General features: G+C 36.7%; 1 protein-coding gene across 1 annotated transcript in view; it reads left to right on the forward strand.

Moving 5' to 3' along the window:
* Not11 (CCR4-NOT transcription complex subunit 11) overlaps positions 1–11,259 on the forward strand; it is a 103,475-nt gene extending 92,216 nt beyond the window's left edge. The window contains exons 11-12 of the mRNA XM_090377247.1: positions 6,794–6,949; positions 10,994–11,259. Coding sequence (XP_090233373.1) covers positions 6,794–6,949; positions 10,994–11,146 — 309 coding nt within the window. The 3' untranslated portion in view covers positions 11,147–11,259. The remainder of the gene's footprint in view (positions 1–6,793; positions 6,950–10,993) is intronic.
* Positions 11,260–11,482: the final 223 nt, after the last annotated feature.

Below are 11,482 nucleotides of genomic sequence, written 5' to 3' on the forward strand. Positions count from 1 at the left end.
CCTTGCTTTGTAGCTATAACGCGTTCTTCATTGGAGTCTGTTTTCTAAAATTTTTAAGCCCTTTTCAATTGAGCTGAGACCTTCTGTCAAGCTTGCAATTGTCATGTGCTTTTCTGGTGGAACTGGGTCTGAAGTGTCGGATACTTCAGTGACGCTTTGCTCACGCATCTCTATGAGCTCATTCATTGTCAGCTCCTGACTGTGAATCCAACAGCTCGTTGACATCAGCACCATTGACTTCCAAATCTAATTGCCTGGCAAGAATAACAACTTCTTCTATGACATGAGCGACACGATCAGTTTCTGGAGTTGTTTTCGTCTCGTTTTTGAAAAAAAAATGGACAAAGACACCATTCAATGTTTTTTTGTGAATTTCATCCCAAGATTCTTCAATGATTCTTACGGCATCTAAAACATTGAATTGTTTCCAAAAGTCTTTAACAGATATCTCACTATTTTGTCTCATAGCTTCATTCAGACGTGCAAACGAATGCCTCGTGTAGTAAGCTTTGAATGTTTTGATGACTCCCTGGTCCATCGGTTGAAGCAAGCTGGTTGTGTTTGGAGGCAAAAACACAACTTTCACACGTGGGTCGAAATTAATTAGGGTGACAGGAAGGTGACCGGGTGCATTGTCAATAAGAAGCATCACTTTAAATGGAATCTGTTTAGACTTGCAATAACGTTCAACTTGGGGTTTGAAGTGGTGATCAAACCAGTCCTCAAAAACTCAAGCTGTCACCCAAGCTTTATGATTTGACTTCCAAATCACTGGTAAGCTAATTTTAGATATACACCAAACGAAAAAATCAAGAACTGCGTAACTCTGAGTTCGCGTAAGTCGGGGTATTACTGTATTGTCAAAAAATGGCGCCTCCGTAGCCATGTGGGCAGGAGCAGCAGTGCGTAGCACATGCTTTTTGATTAGACCGGGGTTCGAGCCCGTGCCCACCAAATACGGAGGATGTGGAAGGTCAGGGAATGACCAGCGCATATCCTCGGAGCAATATGGCCTTAGTTGCTAATGCTCCTAAAAACCAAATAACAAATAACAACAAACACTAACAAAAAAAAAAAAATCTTTGTGCATTTATGAAATATAAGTTTATCTTATTTGATCAAATAATTTTAATAGTTTGGTCTTTACTTATACGGGGTGTCTCAAAAATATTGGTACAAACGTTTAGGGGAGATAGGTAGCATCTGAAGGAATGTGAATCGCATAGGAACCCATAACTGGAAACGTCACTGTAAGTCGGTACACGGCGCTGTTCATCAGTTCGCGAGAGGGAAATTTCTGGTTTACTCATTCAAGCAGTAGTCGCCGCACGAGGAGTATGCATCGATATACGAACTGTGAGCTGGCAGACATGCACCTAGTGTATGAATTAGCAGAGGGGCGCCGACCGGGCTAGCCGGGTGGGTAAAGTGCCTGCCTGGCAACCCAAAGGTTGCGGGTTCGAATCCTGCCTTGGGCTTGGATCAAAGTACTGCAAAAACCTTGGGAGGTGCATTATGGCCACAGAAGCCGATGCGCCAACAACTACCAAAAAAAAAAAAAAAAAAAAAGCGGAGGGCCCCACACGGTGTGTGCCCCCATGCGGCACAACATCGCTTCTCAATAAATGTGTGGGCAGGTATGGTCAGTGACTGCTTAGTCGGCCCATAACTGTTACCATCCTGCATGAACTCTGCTAAATATCGGATCTTTCTTGAACAAGTTCTACCTGGGTTACTTGGCGATGTTCCAGCAAATATGACGCATCATTTGGTTTCAACATGACGGGGCGCCTGCCCATTATGGAAGATGTGTTCGTGACCATTTGAACAGGCGTTTTGGGCGTTGATGGATTGGCCGTGGTGGACCCATTGCCTAGCTCCAACGCTCACCTGATTTATTGAGCCTTGATTTCTTTCTGTGGGGGGGCCCTCAAATTTATCGTGTATGAATCGCCTGTGGAGACGGAAATGGATCTCGTGGCGAGACTTGTCTGCACTGCTGCTACTGTCAAAGAAACTCCAGGTGTGTTCGACCGTGTCCGCCAATCCATGCTGCGTCGGTGTCACGCATGCATTGCATCTCATGGTGGAACCTTCGAGCATCTGTTGTAACATCACGAAATGCATCCATCTCGTACTCCATTGTTAATTTTATGTCAAATAAATGTTTGCCACTAATTACTGTCTTGTGTCATTTCTGCTTCTTGTGCCTCTGCTACTACTTTCCCGTGATGTTTCCGGTTATGGGTTCCTATGCGATTCACATTCCTTTAGATGTTACCTACCTCCCCTAAACGTTTGTACCAATATTTTTGAGACACCCTGTATATGGTTCTAAATTACACTGTAGAAAAAAGTAGAAATTTTATACAATATCAAATTCATGTGTTCTTAGCTTTTCATCTAGTGTAGTGGTTCTTAATCAAGGAAGTGGCCTTCCTAGGTTAGATAAGTCAGAGACTCAGAGTAGATGAGAATGCCTCCCAAAATACACCAAACTTTTTTTTTTTTTTTTTTTTCGTAGTGTATTTTGGGAGGCCTTCAGCATTTTTTTTTACTTTGCCTGTTCCTTAAGTTGTTATAAGAGGCATACTATAGTTTAAACAAAATGGGTTTTAAAATCGAATTTTCTGATCACGTATTTCATTTAAAATTTTGAAATTAGAATAAGGAAGGTGAGATGACAAGGCAAAATTGGAAGGGGGGGTGACTGTACAAAAAGATTAAGAACCCCAATCTAATGTATTCACTTGGCATGTATATACACATAGAGGGTGGGAAGTAAAAGCCCCTGTCTAAGAAAAATCTTGAGAGTTGAGATTTAGGAGTAAGGAAAAGTGGGGTGTATGTTGAAAAAGGCCTGTGAGCTGTTCAGTAAGCTAGATTACAGCATCCCTGTTTTCTAATTTTGGAAGTTATTATAGTGTCTGAAACCACAATAGATAGTTTGCAAAGCAGTCTGTCAATGATTTATTAGAAATCTGCAATCACTACTACTGCATCAAAGATCTTCCATGATCTTTGATGCAGTATATCCAGCACACACTAGACCTGGAAAAAGGCTAGAGCAGGAAGCAGTTTTAGCATGATCAAAGGACAAATTTATATTATCTGGAGTGGTATACCTAAATGCTAATGGCGTTAGTGTGTGGCATAAAGCAGAACAGTGTACACGAACCTCTACCATATGTACATAGCATTTATTACGGTAAGAACGTACAGTGTGTAACTGCATATGACAAACAGGCAAATAAAATGTAGCATACTTAACTGATAGGATTGAAAAACTCAAAATGACCATTGTCAACAACAGTGCAATGTTTGGACTTGTGTTACAGTAATAAGTTGATGCCATGGCAGTATAGTAGCTGCAAGAGGCAAGTATATGTTCCTAGAGGCCTTGCACTTTCAGCATGGGCATAACATACACCCTGAATTTCAGATAATCCCAAAGGAAAAAGTCCAGAGGCATAAAGTCCAATGGTTTAAGTTATAGGCACAGAACCTTTTCTTAGGCAACCACATATTACTTATAATAAAAAAAAAACTGATGTTAAAATTTTTTTGTACAGTTAATTTGTTAAATACTTATATCATTATAATTAACAAATAGTATAGTGCTGAAGTTATTTAATAAAAAATTTTTAACATGAGTTTTTATATATAAATCTGACTCAAAAATTATAAAAAGAAGTAAAAGAAAATTAAATTCAGTGTGGAATGCAAACATTCCACAGTCTTTCAGTGATTCCAAGACTACAAGTGTGGTTGCAAGCTGTTGATACTGGGCCGTTAGAACTGATCCACTGCTATCCAAAGTTCATTTGTGCCTTGATTGGGCTCTTGCAGGCATAATGATTGGGGAATTTCTAATTAACTGTTGATGCTGTTCAACTTTGCCTTAAACTTTTTGCTCTATAATAGAGTTTGTGAGATAAGCTACCAGAGGCATTGCAATATAGCTTATCAAACAACTGATGCTTTTCCATATGTAATCACTTCTGCACCTTGCAAGATTTCCCCTTCTGGACAGGGACTTTACTTACTACTGCACATATATACATACAGTCGATTCCGGTTATTTGGGACACATCGGGACTAGTGCATTTTGGTCCGATTAAGTGGCTGCTCCAATTATCCGAAGTTTCACGTAAATAGTTAAAAATACAATCCCCCCCCCTACAATTGGTTCACTGTACAATCAAATCACGTTACGATGGAATCACCATAGTAAAGTACCATTCTCTATACAATGTGTAATAAGTGCTGGTCATTGTGATCACCTTTGTGAATTGAATTTTAATTCAATTAAATAGCGATTCTAATTAGCGAAAATAGGAGGAATATTATCCACAGGCTATAAAAGTAAAGATATATTAAGTACAAATTTACCCGTTATTACCTTACCAATTAAAAAATTAAATGATACATGAAATTCGGAAGAATATATGTGATAATCGGAAGAATTAATATGTACTGTAATATGTATATACTAACCAAACTAGTTGACATTTCTGTTCACTGACATTTGTGGGTGGGGGTTAAAATTTAAAACAGTAAAAAGATAAGCAATCAATAACAAAGACGACGGCACACACAAATTGCAAGTAACACGATATGCGCAAGTGAGAACGGAGTAACAAATTACGAAGCTTTAAAAATAGGAATGAAGAGAAGATTATGAAAATTATTTTTTTTATATGATTGAAGATTCCATAGAAGTGTAAACACATTTTACCATAATAACCCACAGAATTCCAGCTGTCAGTATTATCACAAATTCAATAAGATTGAGTTTACTATCAGTTTATGATAGATTTCACTAACACAAAAGCCCAATAAACAGGTGACTGCTAATTGTTTTTATTTTTTTATGGTTGTGACCTCCAGAAATCCGACTGAACTACATGGTATGGTCGGAGACAATCATAGGGTAATCTTCAGTGCTGCAGTCTCAGGCGCCTCCGTAGCCAGATGGGAAGGAGCAGCAGTGCGTAGCACATGCGTCTTGATTAGACCGGGGTTCGAGCCCATCACCACCAAATACGGAGGATGTGGAAAGGTCAGGGAATGACCACCGCATATCCTGGAGCAATATGGCCTTAGTTGCTAATGCTCCTAAAATAACCAAAATAACAACAACAAACAACAACAAGCTGCGGTCTCCTGCCCCGATTAAACGTCATTTTGTCCCAATTAAGCAAAGTAAACCCTGACTATTTTCTCGATTAGGTTCTGTTTTTTAAGATTTGTCCCAAATAAACGGCTGCCCCGATTAACCGGTGGCCCAAATAACCGGAATCCACTGTATATAAATATATATATATATATATACAGGGTGTTTCAGTTAAACGTTTCAGAACTTCTAAGAGGGATAGGGTACATCCTGAGATGGCGCCTCCGTAGCCAGGTGGGAAGGAGCAGCAGTGCGTAGCACACGCTTCTTGATTAGACCGGGGTTCGAGCCCGTCACCACCAAATACGGGGAATGCGGAAAGGTCAGGGAATGACCACCGCATATCCCCGGAGCAATATGGCCTTAGTTGCTAATGCTCCTAAAAACCGAATAACAAACAAACAGTACATCCTGACAACTCGAAATCATATAGCAATGTGGGGTCGGAAATGCTTTCCTGAAGCGGTGTTGTACACAGAAGCACCATAAAGAAAAGAGACCGTAAGTGAGAAATCGTTTTAATAATACATGAAAAGAAGCAAAAGGTACATGGATTAAAGTAAGTGTTCGAAGTTTCTTCCACGGGCTACAATGCACGCCTCACATCTCCGACGCATGGACATCCGAACATTCTGGAATACTCCAGGCGAATTTCTTCGGCAGCTACTGCGATTCTTGCAACCAGCTCCTCAGCATTGTCAACAGGGGTGTCATAAACTAGCGATTTCATAGGACCCCAGAAATAAAAATCAAGACATGATAGGTCGGGTGACCGAGCAGGCCAACGCACGGGACCACCACATCCGATCCACTGTTGACCAAATGCGACATCCAGGTAATTACGAACATCTCCGCTATAATGGGCAGGGGCTCCATCGTGTTGGAACCACATTGTCTGTTGCGTCGATGCAGAAATCTGTTCATCTCTCAAAAGTTGTGGCAATACTTGCTGCAGAAAGATCAAGTAGATAGGTCCGGTTAGACGACACGGTAACAGGTAAGGTCCGATGAGGTGATCTCCCATAATACCGGCCCATACATTGACCGAAAATCAAATCTGTGTTGCACGACGTCGTATTGCATGCGGGTTCTTGACCACCCAGATATGGTCGTTATGCGTGTTGAAAATTCCTTCCCTTGTGAAGGATGCCTCATCGGAAAGCAACACTTCAGCAGGAAAAAGGGGATTTGTAGCACATTTTCCAAGGTACCACTGTGCGAAAGCAATACGAGGTTGAAGAAACTTCGAACACTTACTTTAATCCATGTACCTTTTGCTTCTTTTCATGTATTATTAAAACGATTTCTCACTTACGGTCTCTTTTCTTTTTTATGGTGCTTCTGTGTACAACACCGCTTCAGGAAAGCATTTTCGACCCCACATTGCTATATGATTTCGAGTTGTCAGGATGTACCTTACCCCTCTTAGAAGTTCTGAAACGTTTAACTGAAACACCCTGTATATATATATGTGTAAACACATAAAATTTATGAAATAGGCATCTATGTATGATACCCCTAAAAATAATAATTTGAATTGAAATTAATAAAGTGCGTGGTTACACACACATATGTATGCATATATAATCTCTCTCTCTTTTTTTTTTTATCTTCAAGGCAGTAGATCTACCCACAGAATTTGTTCATCTGTATATCTCAAATTGCATTTCTACCTGTGAAACCATAAAGGACCGATATATGCAAAATAGGCTTGTTCGTTTAGTTTGTGTGTTTCTTCAGTCACTTATTCGAAACAAAATAATTAATGTACAGGTATGTTGCTGCAACTTTATTATATTCTTTTGGATTTCTTTTTCTATAGTCAGGGATAACAAATACTGTTTTATCGCAAATAAAATATGCAAGTGGTGTTATTCATTATTGAGTGTTCTATAAAAAATTTGAATTACAACTTTAGTTGGAAAACTAAATTTTTTGAAGTGTTTATTTTTTAAACATTAGCCATGTTTTGTGATTCAGTTGGTTATTGTTATGTCACTTACGAGAATGAGGTACGAGCACAGTTTAAGGGTGAGATTACAAAAATCATAGAATGTAATGGGCAACAAGTTAAATTAATATGTCAGCAAATATTTGCAATATGATTTATAACAGATTGATATGATTCTTAATAATATTTCCTATATTTGATTGATTTTTATTAATGTAAAAATTTTGGAATATCCAAATTTTAATACTTTTATAGGAGACAATACACTTTTTTGAAAATGTAAAATTTAAAAGATTTAGTATAAATAAGAAAGCTACTATTATATACCAGGAGAGGCTTCTAAATGATATAAACTTTTGTGGAAGTGGCTGGATTCTTCATGTCTAAAGTAAAAGCATTGTCATTTGCATCTGTAACAATTTCTTTGGCAAATGAGCATGGTTTTATTTTTTTAAGGTTTTTATTTATTATTTTTATTTTTTTATAAAATTAGTGTATTGCCCATTTTGACAAAAGGTATGGCCTAAATAGATCTAGGCTTGCCAAAACTAGTACCCCCTTCCCCATATCTTTTTAGTGAGCTAGTATGATAATCAGTTTTATTAATTATTAAAAACAAATTTAAATTTTAGTGCATACACTACTCTGTGCATTGTAGTGTACTTTTTTGGTGCACACCAATGCCATTATTGTGGTGCACTTCTCTAGTGCACATGTCTCAACACCAGAGGCCATCTCAAAGTCCAGTTTTAGATCAGGAGCACTAGCATGGCAATTACAAGGGCATAGCCATTTCAAATATTGATCTTGGGAAGGTGTAGTCTATCTCTTACGGCCTGATCCAGGTCTTCTCTTAACATTACTGGTTTCACACTTTAATTTCAGCACCGGGCATACTGTTGACTGGTGGCAGCCTATTTTATCAGTGATAGCATGTGCAGAAAGCCCTTCGTGGGACAGTATAACAGCTACACTTTTTTTCTTGGTGTCAACAGGATACTAATGAGTGTGTATACTCTTCCAACACTGTATTTATAGACACGGCTGATGCAATACCTTTGCTTTGTGACAAACAAAATGCCTAATCAAACAATATCTTATAAATATGTTTCTCTACAATGTTACCTTTTTTTAAAGGTGATGCAGTTTTTTGTCTGAAACTGTAGGCTGTTATGTGACAAATTTGTGTGTTTGTCATATATCATAACTATCTTTTATTTACTATTTTTTTTTTTTTTTTTTTATAAGCGGAACTTTAGAGGCTAAACAATACTCGAGCAGCTAGTCACCAGAATAATAATGAAAATTACATTAAACATAATTTAATGATATATGTTCTTCGGCAGGCAGTTCATTATATATATATTTCGAAAAGGACTGTGGGCTGGACTTGACCTGTGCACTAGAGGTTGCTTTATCCCTGATGTAAAGGAACGGGCCACTCACAGGTCACATGTTGGATATCCCTACTTTAATTTGGAATTATTCAGTTTAGTGTGTTAGTTACATTTTTTGCCATTCTTTTATTCTGTATATTTACCAATAATCTCTATAAAATTGATAAGTGCATAAAATGTGTTACCCTCATGTAACATGATGTATTTTATTATCAGTTTAATGGGTTTGCTTGGGCTGGATATCCCTGACTAGTTTGTGTAGGTCTTTGCTTTGAAATTGAAAAATTAAATGTGTATAATAAAGAATGCAAGTGTCGTTAAGTAACTCAGGAACAATATTTATTTATTTTTTGATAGTTGCATTGTGAGAAACCATTGTAAGTTAGTATGGTTTCTCACAAATGTGAGTGCTGCCAAATTCTAAAACCTTCATGTTTTTGCAATTATTTCAATTAGTTGAATCTCCCAAGTCTGGTAATCTCAGGATCTGATTCTTCCTATTTCTTGAAATTTTCTGGATTTCAGGCAGACATGTTATAATTTTAAAAAAATTCATGTAAAATATTGCATTTCTCTAGAATAACTTACTTTTACGGTACCTCATATTGTACGTAATACTGCACAAGTATATGCCCCCCCCCCTTTTTTTTTTCAAGAAATGGAATGTACAGTATTTGGGAAAGTACACCTGTACTTTCCCAAACACCAGTTTACAATATCTGGTGTACAGTAAATGTACACCAGATATCTGGTGTACATTTACTTTACACCAGATATTGTAAAGTACAGTAAAAATTAAATTATTTCCCCTTCCAAAATACACCTTACTATATGTGGTATATTTTGGAAGAAAAAATGTGAAAAGTTACACATAGGCATCTTTCACAATACCTTCTCCACAATAGAAAAATAACAGTTTATTCTGTTTATTCATTTTGAAAGGCCACTGTCCTTTGGGCTACTTAATTTTCTTTTAGGCAACATATAGCCAAATACAAATGAATGAAAGTTTTTTGTATTAATGTTGTTCTAAAATTTCTTAAACATTCACTAAATAGTAAATGTGTTTTACTGAATCATTAATGAATTTAGTGAATTCATGTTGGAGCATGGTAAAACCTTGTAGCTCTAAGGTGAAATCTGCATCCTTTACAGTCAGACTAAAGCACTGCTTTAGCAAAATGGCCAGCCTGAGAGCTGATTTTCCAGTTCTTGTTTGATTTTCAAGATTTGTCTGTTTTTCTAAACATAGCTGGAAAATGGGCTGCAAGATTTGGGAGGTTTGACTTTACATTGCTAGTACATACCCCTGTTCATTTTGAATGAATCATTTTTTGGAAGATGTTTTGTTAACCTATCAAAGAGATTGTCAGATTGCAGATTTTACTTTTTCCAAGTTTGCCAGTGAGACAATCATTTTTGCCTTTATGTTCACTTTTGTAATGATGCTCGATATATTCTCTCATAACAGAAAACTTTTTGGTAGATAAGACAAGCAGTTTTGTTTTTAATTTGATAAAGGAGTATTCACTAGTCTAGTTTACCTTCATCACAACTTTGTTTCCTTGATGCCATTATTCAGAAACAACCACTATTTTATATCATCATGAGCAAAGAATGAATAAAATACCTTTAATAGTTACATGACAACTTTGTAAAGTATAGTAAAAATTAAAAGAACCTAGATTTTAAGTCTGTTTTCCTAAACATAGCTGGAAAATGGGCTGCAAGATTTGGGAGGTTTGATTTTACATTGCTAGTACACGCCCCTGTTCATTTTGAATGAATCATTCAAATCATTCATTGCTTACTTATAAAGAGCAATATGGCCTTAGTTGCTAATTCTCCTAAATAACAAAAAAAAAAACCAAACAAACAGCTTACTTATAAAGGCCTGTAGAAAGTTCTAGATTTCTGTGGGCTTTTTTTGATGCTAGATTAAAGATTGCTACCTTTGTTTACTTCTAATCATTACCATAACATGGTAAATTCTTTGGCTGTTGCTGTTTTCCTCATGCTTTTGTGTTTACTTCTTTGACTTTTTTTTTAATCCCCTTCCATCACTTCATTATAAATCGATTCTCCACTCAGTGGAGATAAATTCTCCAATCCAGTCAGTCACTAGTCTAGAAATGAAAGATTAAAGTTTGTCATAAGCTATCATCTTTGTTTTACTGATTTCTCTGTGGCTTCAAATTTATAGTTTATCATAATTTGAAAATGTGCAGAATTTTAGTTTATCAGTCAAACACTCTGCATGTTGTACAAAAAGAACTTGTAGATTGGTTGCTCACCATTGGTCTACATCATCACGTATGTATACTCAGTCCACATTCATTATATATATATTTTTTTTTTTTGATAAAAATTAACTTTCCTCAGATCAGCCTACAATAGATTTTTGATATCTTATATATGGTATTGAAAAGGGTTACCCAGCTAATTTTATTGAAAAATTCATTCTTCTAGGATCTGTTTATTGAAGTCCAGGCATTTTGTATTGAATTCAGCCGAATCAGAGAAGCAGCAGCATTGTTCAGACTTTTGAAGCAGTTAGACAGTGGAGAACAAGGACCAGTTCAAGTGCAGCAGCAGCCACAGCCAACCAGTACAAATAAATGACTTTATCTACTCTTGCATCTTTTCATAATTTTGTGAAGTAACTGAAGTGTTAAGTAGTGAAACTGTTTTTTACATCACTACTGGCCAAACCACTGTCATCAGAAGCACAACAAAATTACCAGTCACAACTTTGTAATTTAGACAAATGAACATCCTTTTTGCTTTTATATTGACGTAATCAATCATTAATTTTAGATTTTATTAAGTTTGACTGTATTTCAGATTTGTAACTTAAGCCATTGGTAAAATTTAGATTAAAAAGGAGAAAAGAGTATTATTGATTTTTATGCACTGGCCTTGTTCTATTGTAATTCAAGATTGTTTTTCTTATTGGAG

This window comes from Mastigoproctus giganteus, chromosome 7 (genome assembly GCF_048544385.1).
Source record: "Mastigoproctus giganteus isolate SK-2022 chromosome 7, ASM4854438v1, whole genome shotgun sequence".
Classification (NCBI taxonomy): domain Eukaryota; kingdom Metazoa; phylum Arthropoda; class Arachnida; order Uropygi; family Thelyphonidae; genus Mastigoproctus; species Mastigoproctus giganteus.